The sequence below is a fragment of the Ambystoma mexicanum genome, chromosome 7p (genome assembly GCF_040938575.1).
Source record: "Ambystoma mexicanum isolate Mex_15411 chromosome 7p, UKY_AmexF1_1, whole genome shotgun sequence".
In the NCBI taxonomy this organism is placed as follows: Eukaryota; Metazoa; Chordata; class Amphibia; order Caudata; family Ambystomatidae; genus Ambystoma; species Ambystoma mexicanum.
Genome location: NC_090939.1, coordinates 871818501 through 871840728, shown reverse-complemented (window position 1 = coordinate 871840728; position 22228 = coordinate 871818501). Strand labels below are relative to the sequence as shown.

At 46.7% G+C, this 22228-nt stretch overlaps 1 protein-coding gene across 3 annotated transcripts in view; it reads right to left on the bottom strand.

Moving 5' to 3' along the window:
* The window catches only part of RPS6KA3 (ribosomal protein S6 kinase A3), a 1283345-nt gene that overhangs the window by 419170 nt on the left and 841947 nt on the right, over positions 1-22228 (bottom strand). For 2 of the 3 annotated variants that reach the window (XM_069637076.1, XM_069637078.1), the window contains exon 15: positions 15600-15725. In XM_069637076.1, coding sequence (XP_069493177.1) covers positions 15600-15725 — 126 coding nt within the window. The remainder of the gene's footprint in view (positions 1-15599; positions 15726-22228) is intronic. The other variant, XM_069637077.1, reaches the window with a different exon arrangement.

The window sequence follows — 22228 nt, the reverse complement described above, 5'->3', positions numbered from 1 at the left end:
GCTTTTGCCAAAGTAGCTCTCTATCAATCATGTCAAAAGCACATGAAAAATCCACAAAGGCGAGATAAACTGAGGTGTTCGTACGAAGTGCTTCCATCTTTAGTAGGTTCAAAATAAGTAGGTTCAGGGAACATCCCACATATTTTACAAAACCTGCTTGTCTTTCGTCAATTCTATTTGCTGATTGGGCCCAGGTAATTAGTTTTCTTTGGAGCAATGCAGCGTAGATCTTACCTAAGATGTCTAACAAGGCCACTGGACGGTAGATTTTAGGAGACGTTCTATCGCCTTTCTTAAAAATTGAGACAATTATCTCCGTTTTCCATGAGGCAGGTGTTTGTTGGTGCAAGTAAATTTTTCCAAATAAGTCAAAGCACAAATCTGCCCAGAGGTCAGGGAGTTGCTTAATCGTGAAATTCGTCAACCCATCAGGTCCGGGTGCCCTAGAGTTTTTCGATTTCATAATAACTTCTCGAATTTCCTCTCTCGAGAAGTGCAACTCCCATGGTATTGTCTCGTCCACCTTTGAGGAATTATTAGTCGAGTTTTTGTTGTATAGCGTCGTAAAATGTTAACCAATCCACTTCTGACATCAAGCATCTTTGTAAGGCTCCTTGCGATATTTCCATTCGATTAATAATACGCCAAAACTCCCTGCTGTTCTTGTTTGAGAGGGTTTTCAAAATAGCCTCTGCATCATGTTGTTGTAGCTGGTATTTGTGGCTCTTTAACCAGTTCTTGTAGGCTCGTTTGATAACTCTGTTTTTCGACCTCCTTTCACTCGCTGGGCCTTGGTTATTTCGTCGAATCTCAGCGCACATCAATCTCTTACGTTGCATCACCATTATATCGAAGCAGTGAGTCTTCCGAAACGACCATTGTTTTAGGCCAATGTTTTTAACCTTAAATTGTTGCAGTAACGAGGCATAGTCTACCTCCTCCGGCATTGACTTAAATTGCTTGTAAAGCAACGACACCTCTTGTTCATCCAGTCTCAGTCTTAGGCGATTAGATTCAACCTCAACCTTAGTCGTCCATTTTGTACCTTGGACAGTTTCAGATTATTGGAATTTTAACTGCAACATTTCATGATCGCTGTTTTTCATGGGGACAATTTTCAGTGATGTTACCCTAGCATGAAGAGCGTCTGTTGTAAAGATGTAGTCAATAGTTGACGCATGGCCATCCCGGTGCCATGTCGCCTTCGCTGGGATGTCCCCTTGCGTACTGCCATTCAACATCGTAAAGCTTCTTGAGTTTAATTCCTCCAACCAATCATTCGCAAGTTGTTCTCTCTCTGGGTGAAGGGACTTCAAGAAATCAATATTTAAATCACCGCAGACAATGATTCCGACCCCCTTATTTGAACCCAGCAAATTATCGATGATTGTCGTTACTTGGTCAATAAAAGGGTATGTCCCTGTACAGCGATGGTTCCAGTACAGATTGATCACCTGAATCACATCTACGTCCTTCAATAAGTGATTCATCTTGCCTATCTCAGATACTTGAATGTATGATGTATAATTTGTTGATTTTAACAAGCGATAACCTGAAGACTGTTTAATCATGGTTAGAAGGCTGGCCATAGGTCGCCCCTTCACTGCCTTAATTGCAGGAATCAATGCACATTCAAACTCCGAGATAACTTGCATCTCACCCATCCATGTTTCCTGTAGACAAACCAATTGTGAATCTTGAAGCCAATCGTTATTTAGCAAATGGAGAAAGCCACGAGTGTTCCACGAAGCAAACGTACAGGCTTGCGTTGTTCCGTCCTTCGGGCGTTAGCTTTGGACTTTTTCATTCAGCGCTTTGGCCAGCCATTTCCAATCTTTTGTACTTTCTTTACAGGACGGGCTTCCTCCTAAACTTGTTGCAGTCCCGTCCAATGATCTGTCACTATTAATTGTAATACGAATTTTCTCCATCGGACTGGTTCTTGAAACCACCTCCTGGTCAATAACCGTCACCCTTTTGGAGTCACTCGAAGGTAGCCCTCCCTTGGGTACCGGTTCAGTTCTGCTGTTCTGGGCAATCGGCATCGGTGTTATCCTCTCTGGCTGCTGTTTCAATGCAGTTGGCTATGAATTAAACTCTTGTGGGATTAACGCAGCCCCTATTGCAACATCTTTCTCCCAATTTTTGCCATGCACCTTTTCCATCATTTTGAAGACATCAAAAACCAAGGACAAAAGGTCTTCACCTGCATCTAAGATTGCATTAGCGATTATATTGGAGTCAACATGCAAAGAATTCAACAATTTTTATGTCCTTGGAGCCCACTGAACGTAGGTGAGGAACGTGGTGGAGCAATCTTAATACATTTGCTCGATTCAGAATTAATTTGTCTCTAGACTCCAGCCTCTCCAACATCAATTTAATCGTCAGGATATGAGCAGTAGGGCGCGCGGATTCCCGCCCTTTGTTGCAGTTTTGGCTGATCCAGGACTTCTTTTCTTCGGTCCAAACTAGCAGCAGACCACGGGGTCAGAGTGGGCTCAGATCTTTCTCTTTCCACGGCTAAGACATTCATTGGTAGATGACTCACTCGGACAGACTCCAGCTGCTTCATTCGTAAATTAATGGCTAGCTGGTCTCTTTTTTCTTGTAAAGTAGAAAACACAGGGCTCAGACATGCCGGGTCCCTGTTTATACTCAACTTCAGACGGCATTATGACGCAGCTTCTTCCCCCCTTCACCACAACCGTTTTGTTTGAATGGTCCATTATCTCCAGCGGTTCGCACGAAGTGGGGTTTATCATGGCAACCTCAGCATTCATTCCAGTAGTCGCCTCACTCTGTTTACTAGGCACGATGATCCCACTAGGCGCTGGAAGACCTTCTGTGACTTCTCCGTCTTCATACACCGACAAGTTAATCAACTCCTCATGGTCTGCATTCTCGGCTTCAATCATCTGAGAGACACTTGCTTGCAAAGTATTTGGCATTGACTCTGCTATTAACTTAATGCCTTCCTCTCTGCCTACACCAGAGTTCAGCCGTGTGGTGATGGCTTTACCACAATCTGTAGCACATTAATGTTGCGCAGAAATTTGCGAGCACCTCTTTGATGATTCAACTTACGTCCTGGCAGATTCATTTGCTTCTTGGCTTGCAGAGGTTTGGATTTCTTACTTTCCACCTTTTTTAGTTGGACAGCATCTGCACCTCCAAAAATGGGAAACAAACTTGCTGACTTTGACACGTCAACATCTACAGTTGTATTCCCTATACACACTTCCGGCACTGTAGTATGAAGAGTTGAACCCAACACAATTTGACTATCAAGTTGTCCCAGATTTGCAGCACTTCTAGCTTGTAAAAATGCTGAGAGGAAGGAAGTTTCCAGTGTGCCGTCAGGTCCACTGCTTTCACTGTGTAGATGACCAAATACCGCGCACCCTACTGCCTCGCTTGCCGCTTGTCGAGGTAGCACTGTATGTGCCGACACAGAAGAGCCATTCGACGGCACAAGTGTACTTTTTTGGCTCGTGCTCCTTGGACCAAGATTACTTTCTCGATGGCTCAGTTGCCTTTGAACAGCTTCTGTCTCTGGTGCAGAAACACCATTATGTGATATAGAGTGCCGTCGACAGCTCCTTCCGTGGCATCTGCCGGACCGCACACGCTCCCGATTGTTCGCCACCTTTTGCTTCCAAATGGGATTTGCGAAAAAGTTAGAGCTTCCCTTGCCACTTCTGCAAATAGTTTATCAATCATGTCGTTATGTTTCCCCTCATTCACTAAGGCGAGGGAGGCCAGAAGTTTCTGGTTCACATTTGCTTGTGTGTTTCTCTGTCCACTGTGCAAAGCTTCTAGATGCAATAGTTTTTCATTAGAGCAATTAACGTTGTTAGGTCTTTCATGTTGTCATTTATTGTTTCATAGAGTTTGGTAAACGGCGCCAGCGAGATTGCCATTGCAGAAGTCAAAGATGATAGTAAATCATTTGTGGGCACATGCACACAAGGTGCCAAACCGCCCTCTTTAACCTTTCGCTTCGTCTCATGAGCCGCATGCCTTGGGGCAAATCGCTCTCTTTGCACTTTTGGAAGAGTTCGCTCCACAAGAGAGGAGTCCCCTGATGATGAATCATCTGTTGAATCGGCACTCTTTGAATTGTGCAACCGTTGGCTTAGTCGACCCGGCCTCACGTCATGGATTGCATTGGGGTGGGATGTCAGCCTTTTCTGGGATTCTGCCACCTTTCCCACAGATGACTGGGAGGACTCGCCAGTTGACTCGGCCTCTAAAGTCCTAGCACGTTTGTAAAATCCAGAACCCCAAATGTCACGATTGGCGTCTGTCAAATCATGACACTCTTTTTTGAAGCAATTTACGCGCCCCATTTTGCTCAGGAGTGGACGCTGGCGTCCGTTTCCCAGCGCGTGCTTTATTCAGCTCAATCAGGTTTTGCAGTACTGTTGAAACTACCTCTAAGGAGTTCCTTCGCTCAACGGTAAACACACCCCATTTCCTTCTGCACCCGGGATCCGCATAGCAGACCTACAGCATCACAAGACACTGCTGGCCTACAATCTGGGCTTGTCAAGTTTGGCTCCGTACAGGCACCCAACGAGACCGCAGCAGTAAACACTTCATCATAATGTCGTTCACCACTAATCTCGTGGAGAACCGGGTCTGCCATTGTTGCAGGGTAACTGTTGGAGCTTACCTGACATTCGCACTCTTGGCTCCTAGCGCGTTCGCCTCTAGCTGCCTCAATGTCAGACACGGAGAGAGGGGCCACAGGCAGCCCCTGGTGGTTGGCAGCCGTCCCCGCTCGACTGTCACGGCACGCCTCCGCCGAATCAGCAAGACGCATCCCTCGTCGGCAGTGACCACAGCGTCCACCTCCAAACTCCCCCCAGCAAGCCACAAGCTCCGCCCCTGCGCTCCTCGGCAACAGCGACACCGGGGAAAGCGGGTCCGCCACACTCATCACGTGCCGCGGCGACCGAACAGGAGTCTCCACACCCGTCGGGAGGCACACCCCCATTCCAGCCCCGACAGTAAGTCCATCTTTGATGCTACTGTATCGGGCTTCCTTCGAACCCATAGACAATGCAATGAGATCCCCAGTCATAGTGACAATGTTCGCCTGCAAGGGCACAGATGAGGGAACTGAGTCGAGTGTTATTGGGGGTCCAGTGTTAATTGGGGCCACGGCATCATCAGCCTTTCGTGCTATTGTTACTTTATTTTAACTTGTGGTAAAATAGGATTATATACATGACAACTGTTGAAATGACTAACCTTGAAATACTGATATAGCATCCTTTACCAGGTTACTAATTGTAATTAACATCTTTGCTGAAATCATCTTCACTGTGTTCCAAGTTTAGTACACTATGAGAATTATCATTAAGTATTTTATATGCGCCTTGCTTCCAACATGCGGGTTATTAAACATTTATATGATGGACTGTATCTGTTCTTCCAAAATCTCTTATCAACTGCAGAATGGAGTCTACAAAACATGACATTTGACAGAAAACAGAAGCTATTTCTCTGCCCTACATGCTCCCTCCATTTTCAATGGGCGATGGAATTGTTGGTTGCAGTCCAGAATTGTAGGTTGTAATTGGTCATCTTGGCTGTAACTGGTTCAATATAGTGACAGGGCAGAGTGGTTATAAAACTAGGAGGACTACACATTTGGACCCAGGTATTCAGTTGCTGCACTTGTTTGGGTAGTTCATGCTAACCACTTACTATATTGTTGGTGAGCAACAAGAGATTGCATTTGTAAAATCAGCTTTTATAGTTAGCAACTACTTTCCTGACTAAGGGCAGAGATGAGAGCAGTCTGAAGCATTCCTCTCTGCTCTTTCATCTCTGGCCTCAGCTGCTCACAATAAAAAAAAGAAGTAGCGTGCTTCTAAAACTTCTACAAGGAAAATCAGGAGGATATGTAGCACTGTCCTCTTAAACACCTTGCATGTATTGTGGTTCACTAGCACCCGTGAGAAGTGGTCCTACTTTGGCTGAATAATGCCAATGTGTTCCATAGATTTTCTTGCTCCTATGCCTATTCATGACTGTTGACTCTTATACAAGAGCCCCTGCTCGCTTGCCTGCTATTTCTGTCTACTTTGGTGAAGGTTTGGAGGTCACCTTTGTTAGCCAACTTTGCAGCAGACAAGAGTAAAGCAAGGCCTGTTATTTGGGAGCCATCTGTATATTTACAGGTGACCAGGGGCTATAATAGCCCGCTTGCTCGTTATTGGGCACCGTAAAAATCCTTGAATAATACCCGGAGCCCCTCTCTAGTGGCAGCACCGGTTGCACCGCCTGCCTGTCCAAAAAGATAAGGATACTCAAAGTAGCGCCGGCAACCCCATCTGCAACAATGGAATGGGGATTGGGGGGAGGGGGGGGGTGCAGGAGACTGAATCTTGTGGAAACCACTGGCAGAATCTAGGGTTTCAAGAAAAAAATGCTTCCAGCTGCTAACAAGGAGCCAGCCACACCCTGCACCCCTCCCCCCACAGAACTGGTTTGGGTTGTTTTTTGCCGTTGGAAGCAGGAGTAGAGGGGGTGAAAAAAGCCCAGCAAGGTTATTTGGCGTTTCCTCCTATGCTCGCTGGGCGACCTATCCGGTTGGCGAGTTGTATGGTCACGAAAGCCCTCGAAGCCGCCGAAAAAGCGGAGTTTGAAGTACAACCTGCCCCGACCGTGGAAAGCATTTCTGCCCCGGCTTCGTTGGGATCGGCAATGACGTCGCAGGGTGGTTAGACGTCTTTTTGGTTAACTCGTCTGTTGACAAATGAAACAAATCAGAGCCTTCGAAGGGGAGGTTGAGGATCCTATCCTGCCTGTCTGATGAACTTAGTTGCGTGCATTCACACCATCCGCCTCAACTCCACTCCATAAGATCCTACACAACCACTCGTGCCTGCGCTACACCCACCTTGCAGGAGGCTTGCCTCTCCAGGGGTAAGCATGGGAGAACGCCCCCAATCTCCCGCCATAATTTCTGGTTTGCTGTCGCGAAGATGGTGTCGGCAGTAGCCTGGCAGAGATGAAGACCGGCGTTAAGATACATTCTCTTGCCGACAAACTAGCACCATGTCCTCCTTAGACAAGCAGTTGGACGCAGCGCCGCACACAGAAGACGAAGACTTTGAATATAAAGATACAGCCGCAATGAACAAGGAGTGGGGCTGAGCGTGGGACCCAAGGAGGACTGGTTCCCCCTCCAGGAGCGGAAAGGGGCCATCCAGCTTCTTGTTGATCCGAGCGTTGGCCCGAGGCTTTCCCCAGATCTTCCCGACTAAAGGGTTTTATCAAGAACGAGCCATTATCCCTGGCGTCCCTTTGCCTTAGTCACCTAGTATTAGATGAGAATTAAGAGGACGATTCTGGACAGCCCTCTGGCCATTCCTGCAGAGACTGGAATACTAGAAGGACCCCTCCCCCCCCCCCCATGCCTCCCCTACATGTAGAGCTGAGTAGTGAGTACTGAGCACAGTATAGAACGCAAACTAACTGACCGGAGGGATGTGGTGGGAGTAGCCATTATAGCAAAATCCAACTTCTGTCTTTTTTCCCGTAAATATCTCCTGTAGAGGATGTGAAATTTTGCATATTAAAATGACCCCCTCCCTGCATAAATACATTAATGTAGTATTGATATAGCCCTCCCACCCCCCCACGCAATATGCCAGACTTCAACAAAGAAATTGTAGGTCTACTGAACAATCTTATCATCCCTAATTTGTCAACTGTATTTTTGGGAGATCTCAACCGATGGAAAGGAGACAAGACAGAGGCACTAAACTTAGTAACAGCATGTAAGGACAGAGACCATTAGGTCATTAATAATGAACCTACCGTTGGGAAAATATATATCTTGGATAAGGCGGTTACCCAGAAAATCAAAACGGGTGCAGTGATCAGATCCCCATGCATCTGGTCAGACCACTCTTTTGTTGCCTTTCCCCTGAACCTCCTAGACCCCTTCACCAAGCCCACTAATACATTGAAAACTATCACAGGCAGAAATTTCAAAAAGGTGCAATCATCAGACCTTCAGCTTAGTATGGAAAACATCATGGCAAACTCTCCGCCTGCAGATAATGTGGAAACCATGAGGACTGAGTTTACCAATTCTCTCACCATAATGTTGGACAACAGGCTGGAATGGAAGAACTGTGACAAATCTAACAAGGTACTAATCGCAGATATGAAGAAATATTTCTTCAATTCACAAATAGAACTATCTCACAGTTCAACCAGTAAACTATTTAGTATCTTAAAATCATTGGAAAAACCTAAAGCCTCAGAACTTCCAGTTATAATCTCAAACCAAGACTGTGCTCGTATAGCATCAGCCTTCAAAGAGAAAGTGTCTAGGGTGAGGGACAAAATCCTATTAGCCCAAAGTTTAGTGACCAACACAGGGGAACTCCCTACATTAGGAACGAACGGAACACTTGCTCCTGGTTTATCTTTCTCCCCCCCATTTCAGTTACGGAGATGTCTATTATGCACTCTACCATGCACCCAACAACCTGTCCTAATCTATTACCATTTAAGCTCACCCTGGGACACAGGGGTCAGGGAACTGTGTACACCATTTCCATTGAACTGGTCCCTTTTGAACTAAAGGAAGTCACCATTCCACTTATCACAGAGAAATTGCATTTGGACCACACCGATCCCAGCAACCTGAGGCCAATCACAAATAGCCAGTTAATTTTGAAAATATTGGATAGAGCAGCCACAATCCAGCTCCAAGCATTTATGGAATCCAATAAAAAGTCAGCCTGCAGCCAGGTTTCCGCCCCCACTACAGCACGGAGACCACATTAGTGGATCTCCAATCTCATTTATTAGACATCGTAGAAGCAGGAAAACCAGGGATGTTGATCCTGTTGGACCGGTCAGCGGCGTTCGACCTCGTCAACCACCACCGTCTACTCGAGTGCCTACGACAGCAAGGGAACTGTTCTCAGAAAACAATCGACTGGGTCAAGTCATTTTTGACGTCTCGAAGATCTAACATCCAGTGGGGTGCAGCAGCTTCCCCTGCATCTTCCATTAAATTTGGTGTTCCTCAAAGAGCATTGAGGTTGCCTCATTTCAACCTATATATGCGTTCTTTCTGCTCATTATTCGAAGACCAAGGGGCCTTCTTTACCAACTATGCCGATGAGACATAGCTGGTCATCGAGCTGAGTGGGGACCACACACAGGATTCACTTACGCTTAACATCTATAACACCATTGAGGGGTGGATGTAATCCAACTGGTTATGTCTAAAGGGCTACAAGACAGAGTTACTGATTTTCGGCTCCCCCCAGGCTAGGGCAAAACTGGCTCCAACCTACACAAACTTTATGGTACAAGGCAATAAGATCCCGACCCAAACAAATGTAAAACCTTTGAAAGTTTACATCGAGGCCTACCTGTCTTCAGACACCCATGTACAAAATCTTCGAAAGACTTGTAAATTACCATCTCAGGCTCCTTCGAGCCATATACCCGTTTCTCAACACAAAGAACTCAGTGACCATTGCTCGCGCAATGATCCCGTCGACGTTAGACTACTGTAACATCTTGTTAAGCGGAGCCTCAAACTCCAACCTCTGAGCAGGTCATCCAGAATGATGCCATTCGGGTAGCTATGGCTATCCCAAGGAGAATAGCTATTTCTAATACTAGGAACGCGCTTCACTGGTTACCATTCAAGGAAGGATACAGTGTAAAATGGCCTTACTAATACATCACTCGTTATATGGTAAGGCCCTGGAATACCTTAAAACGTTAGCAGATTTCTGGCCGGAGTGTATGGAATGACCATCATCCTTACGTGTCCAGCTGAAGGGAAGAGTGAAGCGAGCCAGAGGACTAGGTAGATCTTTCCGGGCAATGGCTCCTGCTTTCTCGAACTCTCTACCTCTGAAAATAAGAACGACCAACAATCTGAGCCACTTTAAAAAAAAAAGAAAAAAAATGAAAACCTCTTTTCAGGAAACTTCATGGGGCGCCTGATCTCATCTCTGTTCGACCTTCATATTCTTTGGGTGCACATTTGTGGTTTTATGTCCCGTATGTATGTGGTCTCCTGTGTAATTGTTAGCGCCCTGATGCCTGCGGGCTGTTGGGTGCATTATAAATAAAACATTTTTAAAAATAGGACTTTTTTTGCAGACCAAAGCCCGAGCGGCCGGTTGCACACATGCCAAAGACCTCCGCCAGCAGCCCTGGTTCTTGGGGGGGGCCTGTTCAGGATGAGGAACACCTAGAAACTCCACTAGGCCCTGAAGACAGTCATGAAATGCATTGACTGACGCCGAAGGCTTCTATCAGGTGGAGGGGACACCAGGTCCTGCAGCAGAGCAGGAGGAAGACACCCCTCCCCCCCCGGTCCATACCCTGCGAAGGCTGGGCTGAGGCAATGGTAGTCTGTGGCAGGGTAGGGGAGGGAGATCCGGACATGAGCGGCCACAGGCTGCAGTACCAGAACCCCAGGAGAACTGGTGGAGGGGGCCCAAAGGAGGAGACCTTGGAGGCAACACTCAAGGGACCACCTCTTTGATAAGCTTCTTAAAACCTGGTCCTCACAGGCCGCAAGGTCACGTAAGGTAGGAGCCCAGCTCCGACATGCTGTGCCTCATGTCTGGCTCGACATACTGTGGCACCTGGGAAGGATATCCAATCGGATGGATGGAATATAGGTAGCCCTGTGGGACCACCCGCCTGAGGGCCCGAGCCAAGCCTCAAGGAAAGTGTACTGGAACCACCCTGAGCTGCACATTCTTGGGCAGACTGAGGCTTGTTGTCAGAATCTAAGATGGCTGCCGGGTGAGCAGGCTCTGCCATGTGCTTTCACACCATTTTGTGATCCTGTGCCAAACCCTCAGAGGGAGGGCATGAAGGCGCTGAAACCCATGCTGGGTCCATCGTAGCCAAGGCCTGTTTGTGACCCAACCTTGAAGCAGAAGTGGAGACCTTGGAGGGGGCTCCGGTAGGCCTAGGGTCTGCAGCCAGCAGGCTGGAAGTCCATTCGTCCCCCTGTGCAACAAACTCAGAGTAGGCTCCGCGAGGCTTGTCTCCCTCAGCTGTAGAGTTGGTAATTGTATGGGACCGTGCCTCAGGCTTGCACCTGGAAACGGAGCTTGAAGTCCATTGCACCCTTGGTGGTTGGTCGGGAAGAACTCCTGGGCCCCTCAGCAAAGGAGCCGGTAGCTTTACTGGCCCCAGGCCTACCACAGGTGTTCGAGTCTGGATGACCCCTGTGAGCCGGATGCTGTGGGAAGTAGTCTCTAAGCTGGGGTGCCTTAGAGAACAAAGGATTTACTTTCTCATGGCGTGAGATCTTAGCCACAAAGTCCTTCTGGTGACCAGGAAATGTAGTGTGGAAGATCTCCCTTCAGCAGTAAAGCTAATTCTTCAATAAACGATGAGAGCTGCAAGCCGCACACTGGTACCAGCGGTGATCGAGCCCAAAGCACTCAGAGCAGAGTGCATGGGGGTCAGATGCCGGGAGGGAACGATCGCAAAATGTTTATCTCGTAAAGCCTCGGGGGAGTCAAGGCACTGGAGGGAGGTGGAGAAATTGAAAAAGAAAAGAATGGGGAGCATGCTAAACTCAAAAATGTCTGCGCTAAGCTGCCAGGTCCGACACCATCTGGGTGGAAAAAAGGACTGGGGGTGATGTGCCGGAGGGTGGGGCTTTGGGGGCGTTCGAGCACGCTATACTGAATTTAAAGGGGGAGCTCACATTTTAGCTGCCAAACTTTCAGGTACCGTCCCTATGTTGGGAGAGACCTACAAGGCGGAAAGGGGACGAGATGTTGGCGTATGTGCCAACTACTCATCCAGCTCCTGATAACCCCATTTAGTACTCTGTGGACAGTGTGAATATATAACAATAACTAGAAACTGAGAAGAGCTCCAAAGCTCATGAACCTACTTTGGTCTTAGATGGTTGCGACAAAAAAGTATACACTAAACAAACCCCGTAATATACAAAAACTACTGGTGTCCCCGAATTCCGAATAAACCAATGGTTCAGTAGATGGTGGGCTTTGGCATTTTTATGAGTGGCCCACTTGAACTTTTCAAAATCTTTCAACTTTCTTTTGCTCAAAGGTCGATTTCCTACAGAACAAGCAGGTAGAATAAATAGTTGGAAGAAGGCCCCATTACAAACATGGCCCAACCAGATACCCAGTTTTTAATTGGGAAGATTTGTTGGAGTCTAAAGGTAACACCACTAGATGGTAGGGCAAAATAGAAGATACAATTCTATAAATCACACAGCAAAGAAAGTGTTTTTTTTTTAGCAGTGTTAGGTAAGGTTTTCATATCCTTTAACAAACCTTCCTGACCTGTGTCAACCCCAGAACGTTTTGCTTTGACTAGGTAAGTATTGAACCTTGTCCATAGGTGAAGGGGAATCATTTTCCCTGGTCACCTAGTATTTTACTAATTTTATGGGTGACCTTTTTAAGTCTCTCCATAGAGTATGATTGAAGTTTCCTACAACTTTTGGGCTTAGGCTGGATTGCCCCTATGGGCTCCCCTGTTAATTTCTCTTTCATGTACTTGGGTGAACTACAGTTTCCAAGGAGCAAAGAGGGATTTTGACCCCCCCCTTTTACATTATATAGTGAGCCAGCACACCCCACCTTAGGCGGAGTGCTGGGGGATATAATGTATCCTCCTTTTCATACTTACCTGGTAACATTTTGTTACTATTGCGAGTTTTACATGAATGGCTGGTGGCAGTGGTTTTACCTTTGTGACTTTTAGTCTTTTTTACCTGCAGGTCAATTCAGCCTGGGTAATGCACAGAAAGGCCACCATTTCTTGTGTGTTTGCTGTTTGAGGACTTCTGCTGCCATTCTAGGCAGAAAAGACCTCAGTGGCTGTTTTGTCCTCGGCAGGAACCCTGTGGATTCCCCACCCAGGCTCCAGAGTTTCTGGCAAGGCAGGAAGCGAGGGAGTCCAAAGCTCTGCAGCCCTTTGTCTTCCACCTTGCCTGAAAGGAAACAACTCCCAGTGGGGGGGGGGGCTGGCTGTCCCGATTGGGCAGCCATACGGCCCCTTGCTGTAAAACATCGGGAAAGAACGCAGAGGTTGTGCTGTAGCTCGTGATAAAGATTCTGAACTTGGAAGCTGCTGACAATTCAACCACTGGAACGGAAACCGAAGAGGAAGATTAAGAAACGTCAGCGATTTCCAGCGACCGGAGAGCCTGCTGTGTAACCAGAGCCTGCTGTTACCCTTCCTTCCAAGCGACCTAGGGGCTCTGAAAACGACCCCCAACCCAGAGCCTGCTGTAACCTTTCCTATCAACCTGGGGAATTCCGAAAAGGTCAACCCCCCGACCCTGAGCCTGGTGAGATCCATTAGACTCAAGAAGACCTGCGTTCTCAGCCATCCCACGTCGTGCTAGGACCTTGCGGTGCTGCAATAACCCAATTGCCTGGGACCTCAAACCATTGTGCGGTGCACAGTCTTTTGAATCGAGCTGAAACTTAGGTGGCATCCTGATGGAACTTCAGAGATCAGATTTGAGTCCTAAAGTCCCCTCATCAAGTGCTGCACCTTGCAAATGACAAGAATCTGACCAGTGATATTCAGTCTTCTGGCTCATGAAAAGGGCACCAAAACCACAGAGCTGCATCCAGCCGTGAAGAAACTCTCCAAATTCCTGTCTTTCGTCTTCATGACAAAGGAATACATCAACCGGGTTTTTGGCTGCAGATCCTGAAGTCTTCCTCCTGCAACTCTTCTTCTGTGCTGAGGTACTGTGCCGGCTGGGGTATTTACTTTCCTTAAGCCTTTGTGATTCCTGTGTAGCTTTGGGTTGTTTCTTGTGATTGTGAGTCCTCTCGTCCAGTTCCCCCATGCCCACTACTGGAATCCTCCTAGGGTGTCTTCTTTGAGGCCCTGGACCGAACCAACTTTAAAGAGAAATACTTACTTGTTTGAACAGTCTTCAACCGGAACTCTGACTTGTGCCTGCAGCAGAACCCTATCTCACCCTGCCTACAGCTGGCACCTAGACCACTAGTGTCCTTCTTCTGTCTCTGAGTGAACTCATGCAATAGAATGGGGAAGGATGGGTAAGTAAAGGATTGTGTTTTGAAAAGTATAACAACTGTTTAAAAGTACTTACTTGCGAAAGAGTTAGTTGGTAATTGCAACTCAGAGTGAACAGTTACAAAAGCTTTTACTTAAGAATGTGCGTTGTCCCATTCTGAAAAGTATATACAAGGTTATTTTACTCCGCTATGAATTGTTTGTGCCTCTTTCCCAAAAGTAATGCTGTTGGCTTTACTATTACTTTGAGAGTAGGTGTACAAGTTCCCCAACTGGGTTTTGCTTCCCACAACTTGCTGTATAGCCTGTTTAGAATAAGTCTGCCTTAGGTGTTACCTACCTGGAAACAAAATTGAGTCATTCTGAAAGTGTAAGATTGGGTTTTTCTTTCCCTGGTCTGTTTTATACAGACGCTAAAACAGTCTTTGGTTTACACCTATCTTTATGTTGCTGATAGATCCTTTAAAAAGAATATAGGGTTTACTTACCTTGAGTTAGCAGTGTGCCATCCTAAAATAAGTTAATTAGTTATTGCTTACCTCAGTCTGTGTTCCTCTGAAAAGTAACATAGTAAATTACAACATTAGGTTTTCCCTGACTAGAATAACTGTGTGCCATTCTTCAAAAGTGGTATTTAGGTGTAGCTGACCTTGGTCTGCTTAGTGCATCATAAATTAATGTAGAGTTATTGCTAATCTTAGACTCTGTTCCACCGAGCTGAACAGCAATAAATTGTATATTACGCAAGAAGTTCTTACTTAGTAGAACTGTGTCTTGTCATAAATGTAGTTATATGTATATACTGTTCCTTGAATGAGCGTTCCAACATTCAGAAACGCATCCTGATGAACGGGTTGGTGGATTATGTGATTCCTTAACTTAGTGTCACTACATAACTGACAGGGTCTACTACCCTTGAATTACTGCAAAGCAATCTGAAAGTAACTTATGGTTTTTACTCCCCATGAATAGGTGTAGCCTAAACTAAATGTGTATGATAAGGTCTGACTTAACTAGAAATACTGTTAGTGTTCTGAACAAGATCTATTAAAATAATTGTAGTGTGCTTTTATAATGCGTTTATATGATCTCCGATAGTACTTATTTCCCCCACGATTTATCTGAGCCTACTTCTATTTAAATAAACCATTTATTTGTACAATACGTAGTGTTTCTTTGGACCATATGTGTACTACCATTTTTTTGTACTGATTTTACAGCCCTCGCTCCCTGCTAAGATATGCCTGGCTGCTCGGTCTACGCTACTATATACTCAGGTGGTACAGCTTTATACTAAGAGTGGAGTATTATACTGTATCAGTTGAATGGTTTTACTAAGCCCCTAGTTGGATTTCAGAAAAACTGTCCTAACACAGAAATGAAGGATCTAGAACATCCCGACTGCATTTGCGGTAAATGAAAATCTAATTAATTTTAAATGTTTGAAATTGCACGAAACAACTCTGTGATCCAACATATTTGAATGTCAAACAACAATTAAAAAGCAAACAATCTAAAATATGTAGAAAGCATACCTTCACTGCATATTCCATATTTGAAGCCTTATGGATGCATCTTTTGCAGATGGAGTAGGAGCCAACGCCAATGTCTTCCTTTACATCATATCCATCTGAAAACTGTATGCTGTTTCTGTGTAACTGCTGCCAGACAGATCCATTCAATTGATGAGGAGCAACAGTAAGAATAAAAAAATGTGAAAAGAAAAAAACGTTTGCAACACTCGTTTTTAAACAGAGGTTTCTATGGCAATTTTTACTATTTTTGAGGTCAAAAGATTTGAAACTTAATATTTTGCCACAATTTACAAGGTCAAAAATGCTCACACCAAAACAGAAAACCTCCAGCTGCCAGATAGACATCCAAATTAACTCTATTGTCGCTTACCACCACACAATCTTTAAAAATAATAGTCAATTTGTATTATGCAATAGTTTATTATAGTTAAGAAATTATTAAAACCGAGAAAAAATAAAGTGCTGCATTTTCTTACGTGTCAACTATGCATTAATCTTAACATGGCCACATTTGTTATGTTGGCTATTCCTTTGAAGTATGGAATTTCTCTGCCAAAGAAAGCCCTAGTGGGCATGTAAGTGTGGCTTTTTTGTTATGCCAATGCAGCCTCCCATGCTGCATTTCACTTGTAAGAAACACTTTCCATTTAGGCTGTACGTATTGCTGGCTTGTGTAGCAGCAGTGCAATTTTTGACAAACATTTAATAGCAACTCCTTGATTGCTCCCATTGCAACAAAGTTCGTTTTAAAGGGAGAGCCCCACATACAATCCATATAAATGTGTAGTCGTGAAGAGGAAGGTAATTTACCTGTGCTTTTCAATTACTCTTATAAATCCAGATTTGTCGCCACATAATACATGCATGGATTTCAAACAAGATCTTATTTATGGTGGCACTGTACACATTTATATTTTGCTTTACTTATGTGCTGGAGGATTAACTGGATGAAATTCAACATTCTTCCACTTTTTGAAACCATGCTTTGTGCCTGCCAAACAGCTTTCAGTACGTAATTTAGCTGAACGTCAAATGAGCATTGACCAAGCCAATAGGTCTGACTTTATAACGTTTTAGGGTACTATTTTTACCCCCACGCCCATCCTAATGGGCAAAAACAAAGCTTGCTCTCTGCATTTGCAAAGCCATACCTTTGGCTTAACCAATAATTTTTCTGTCCTCCTGCAACAATGAATGCACATGCCATGTGGCTTTTATACTTGTACTGGCTATTGCCAAGTACTTCCTTCTAAATGCCAAGTAAGCCGCTTTCCACAATTTCCTCAGTTCTGGACAAATCCCTCAGAGATCGGTTTCCTCCAACATTACTTCCAAAACCTTTCCAGAGAGGCATTCCAATTACAACATCCAGCTTTTTCTATTAGCACGCAATCACTCTTTATATTGTTTGGTTTCTTGCAAAGTGCTAAACTGCCTCCACAGCACTATGGGGGAGGGATAATAGAGTTGAGAGAAGCGTGTGTGGGGACTGGAGGAGAAATCTGGGGAGACACCAAGATGGAAGTTAGGAGAGGCACAGTCGGATGAAGACTAGGGCAGAGGTTCCAAACCAGGCATGAAATTAGCTCCCTCTTTCTCCAGTGTCTGCAGAAAGGCACATTCCGTTCCATTGCTACCCCCTTAACTGATACATCGGCATGCATAGTGCACAGCAAATGTTAAATGTTGGGTGCACTCTCCATTTTATTGGGCAAACCGGGCTACTGGGAGGTCAAGGACACTCATACAAGGTCAGTATGCCCAGGGTGCTGAAGGCCTGGCTGTGACATTCTCCTGCTGTCCCCTCTTCCCTCCACGGCTTCCTTGCCTCCCCCTGCTGTCTCCTCCCTGGCTACCTTGCCCTCTCCTCCTTCCTCTTCACCCCCCCCCATTCCCCTGGGCTTCTTATACACCTCTGCTGGTCGTACCTCTGATTTGTACTCTGACATCCGCCGCCTCCTTGAAGAACTTGACCTCTATGTCCTCAGTCTAACCGAGACATGGATCACGGCCAGCTCTGTCACAAGCTTTGACACTCTCCTCCCTGATGGCTACAAGATGCTCTCCGCGCCCAGGTCCAACTGTACCGGAGGGGTTGTAGCCCTCATCTTCCCCAAGTGGATTCCTGCCTCTGTCATTCCTACACAGGCCTACTCTTCTTTCGAATGCCTCGTCTGCAGTCAGTCTCCAGTCTCTCTCTCTCATTCCCCTAGTGTGGCTACCATCCATCGGCCAACTGGTCAGATCTCCTCCTTCCTCTCCCGAGTGGGCGAACCTCTCCTCTATCCTCCTGGCTCGACCACTCAACTCCTCCTCTTGGAGACTAACATCCACCTGGATGCTTCCTGTCCTTCCTCTGGACTCTTTTGCGACCCCTGCGACTCTCTCACTCTCTATCCTCCCCTCTAGCCCGATTCACTCTGCAAGGCACACTCTGGATGTTCTGATCTCTACAGACCTTCCGCTTTCTATCCCTCTCACCAGCTCACACTCCACCCCTCAGGGGAAGCCAACTCCAGCAACCTTCTCAGTTATCTGACCCATGAAGCGTGTGGCAGTTGAGACTTTCCCCGTCACTTTCTCACCCCCTCCGCCCTCCCCCTTTGGCTGATTAACACCCTGGCACAGCCCTCTCAATGCTCCAATCGGCCATCTCTCATTCTCTTGATTTTCTTGCCCCCATCATGAGGATCCGCTTGAAGCCCAAAGTCAAGTGCAACTCCTGGTACGACTCAGACTTCGCCACCCTTAAACACAAGTGCAGGGTGGCTGAGAGACAATGGCGTGCTTCCGTACATCCTCTGATAAACTGGCCTGCCGCCTTCTCCAAAGGCAATACCGGCTCTCAGTCCGCACCAGTAAGAGCTCACATCCAAGTCCGCGTCTCTGCGGCATCTAACAACTTGGCCAAACTCTTTAAAATCTGCAAGGAGCTGGCCAATCCTGATGCAGTCTTTACCTCTCCTGTCCCCTTTCCAGGCCCTCTGCACGGCCCTGGCTTCTCTTTTCAGCTCTAAAACTATTCTCCCCCTGTCCCCTCTACTCCCTGATCTTCCTCTGGCCCTTCTTCGACCACCTCTCCTCCCTCCTCCTCTTTCTTTCCCCTGTTCTCCACAGATGAGGTTTCTAGACAAGTCTGATCTATGAAAGTCTCGTCAAAACATGTTCACCCCTGTTCTTCCAAAACCATCAAGGACCACACTGACACGTTGGTCCCTGCTCTGGCTGACTTCTGCAACCACTCCTTCGCCACTGGGGTCTTCACCCCCCCCCCAATCCCCCCCGAAGCACTCCCATGTGCTCCCTCTTCTTAAGAAACCCGACGACCCGCCCTGCCAACTGTCGCCCAATCTCCATCACGCCTTTCCTGGGCAAACTCCTGGGAAAGCTGGCCATCTCCCAGCTTAATCTTCACACTGAATCTGCCGATTGTCTCCATGACCATAAGTATGGCTTCAGAGCTGGTAGGACGGAAACTGCTCTCCTGATTATCCGTGAAGACCTGCTCTCCAACCTCCATTCCAACACCCTGTGTCCTCATCTTACTTGATCTCTCTTCTGCCTTTGACACGGTCAACCATGCCATCCTGCTTAACCATCTCTGTGATTACCTGGGTAGCACCGATCAGGCCCTGGCTTGGCTGACCTCTTTCCTCTACGATCGACCCTCCCAGGTTCAACTTGGGTCTTCCTCTCCTCTATCTCTCCCTGGCTGTTCAACCAATACCTGGCACTTCTTGCTCACCGCATTGCCACTCTATGCCCCAAATTTCAGTGCTATGTGGATGACAACTCATTTTCAGGCTCCGCCACTTCTCCTTCTCTCATCTGACTGTCTGCTATCCAGGATTGGTGTGCCGCCAATGATCTCTGCCTTAATGCCAATAAGACTGAGATTCTCATCGGCAGACCTGCTCCCTCCTTTCCGGTCACTTTCTGGACGGCCTCTCTTGACCCTCTTTCTGCTCCCGCCCCTGAGGCTAAAAACCTAGGGGTCATCTTCGACTCCACACTCTCCTTCTTTCCTCACATCTCAGACGTCTCTAAGAAGTCACACTACCAGCTGCACCTCCTCAGGAGGTATTCTTCCTTTCCTCTCCTTCCCACAGAAGCTCACTGTCTCCAGAGCTCTGGTTCTCTCTAGGCTGGACTACTGCAACAGCCTCTTTCTAAATCTGCCTGCTTCTACTCTCCGCCCTCTGCAATTCATCCAGAACATGACTGCGAGACTTGTCCTTGGCCTCAAGCCCAGGGATCGTATCTCTCCAGGACTGTTCTCTCCACTGGCTCCCAGTGGCTGCGAGGATGAAGTTCAAAACCCTCTGCATTGTCCACAAGGCCTTCTGGGACCTCAATACCTTCAACTCTCGCTTCCTAAATATCTCCCTTCTCGAGCTCTTCACTCATCCGCTTCCAACTCCCTCAGGTTCAGTCACTTCTCCAAGCACAAGTTGATGGTAGATCTTTCTTCGGCTGTGGCCTCCCCCTGGAACAGCCTCCCTGAAACTTGAGAACCATCTCCGGTTCCAGAAGCAAATCAAAACCTTCCTCTTTGCTTCTGCTTTCTCTCCTCCTCTCCCCTGCTAAACTCCTGGCTGAAACTGAAACTGCACTAGTCACCTGGCCCCCCCTGTGATCTTGGGCCCAAGTCCCCTACCCAGTCAGTTGTACACCTGCAATGCCTGCCTGGCTACCCCGCACTTGGGGACATTTTTCTGCATCCCTACAGTCCCCTACTTGCACTCGACACCTGATGTATGCACTTACCCATGCACTTGCCACCAGATGGCCGCACATTTTACTTATTGCTTTTATTTATTCCATTTATTTTTTTCCTGTTGATACCCATGTACTGCACTGCCTCTTTCCCTGCACTTGCCCAATCTCAATGTCACCTGGCCTAGTAATACCGTTGTCTGTCGTCCCTCTGTTTCCCCCCATCCATTGCCTCGTTGCGCCTTGAAACACTTGTGTATAGGCACGTTATAAATGCCATATCATATCCTGGCTCTGGACAGCCATCCAAAGGTTGCAAAGCCTAGGTCCAGACCTCAGCTGCCTGCGTGGCTGAAGAAAAAGTTTCTAGCTAAAGAATCACCTCAGATGTTATACCATCAGAAAACGTGGATTAGGATGGGCCAACAAAACATACTTTCAGGCTCATCAGTTCATTTGGTTTGTTTAGAAGCTATACACATGTAATCAATAACTCACAAGGACACCGCTGCAGATGCTAGAATAGGTATAACGACGGTCAGTCTTCCTTCACAGGGTCCTTCTATCCAGTAGGTAGCACATCAGTGCATATCACCCGAAGACCAGGCTTTGCGCGATGGTGTTAGAAGGGCCAGGCCTCAATTTACCCTCGTGCAGTCTAGCTCAACAAGCAGCTGTTTCGTCTCACTCAATACAACAAAAAAAGTTCCCCAACAATTCAGAAGAGTCAACAAGCATGTAATGTGATGTTAACAACAGTACCCACACACAATATAAACAAGCATTGGCAGAGCCAACATGTTTGGTTTGAATGTAAGAATGGGAATAGCTGTTTGCCAGGCACTGCAAAATGGCACTCTCTGGTGTGGTAAGTCACAAGATAGGAGATGGACCAAGTGACATGTGGTTAGTTTATTCAAAATTAAAAATGACCTCCTCTAAACCCTATGTCTATGGGGTGTCCCTATCCTAAAAAATAAATAAAAATAAATAAACAAGCACAGTAAAACCAATCGGTGCGCGTCAGAACGTCATAGAAACTGTTCTCAATCCAAACCTATATAGCCCAACATCTATCCTAGCAATGAACAATAAAACATAACATACATTTTAATGATAACAGGGGTGGGTTCTCCCTTGAAGTGTAATGAGGGTGGGGCTGGTTTTCTGAGCCCACCCCCGAGCCCCCAATCATGGGTTCCTCAATGTCTCTTCTGGCTCGGTACATGTCAGGTTTATTTATTTGGTATTTATAATGTGCCTATACAGCAAAAGGCGTTTCAAGGTGCAACAAGACAAAAAGAAGCGTGTGTGTCTGGTGGGGCTGCGGGGAGGCGGCTCCCGATCTGAGATGAATGTGAAAATGCGAAGCAGGCAAAGGATTACATGTCAGAGTGGCAATCGTGAAAGAGGTTGGGGGGGGGGGGGGGGAGGAAGTGGCCCATGGGTTAGGCAAGTGCTAAGGGGAGGCTAGGTGGATCAGCGCCAATGCAGAGTGCAGGGGAAAGAAGGTCCAAGTGCTAAGTGTGAGGAACTGGGCTGGATGGGCTCAAAAGGGGTGCAGGCCCAGCCAGGCTAGAGCAGTGGGAGGGAGCCCGGTAGGGCAAGGGCAGGTTAAAAAGGGGGGTGGGGAGGGAGACGGGGTGAGGGGAGACCAAGTGTAGGGATAGACTGGTCGAGGAGGGCCTTAGTGACCTGTAAGAATCAGAAGGAACCAGGCTGCCAGTTAAAATGATACAGATGGGGACATTAGCAGTTGAGAGGGAAGGAGGAAGAAAAAAAGGAGGGTCTTGAAAAGCTTCTGGAACTTAAGGTTATTCGGCTCAAGGAGGCCATTCCAGTGGGAGGCACCTGGGGAAGATATATCTACCATCTCCTCTCACCCTCCTAATCTGCTTGGAAAAGCGTCTGAT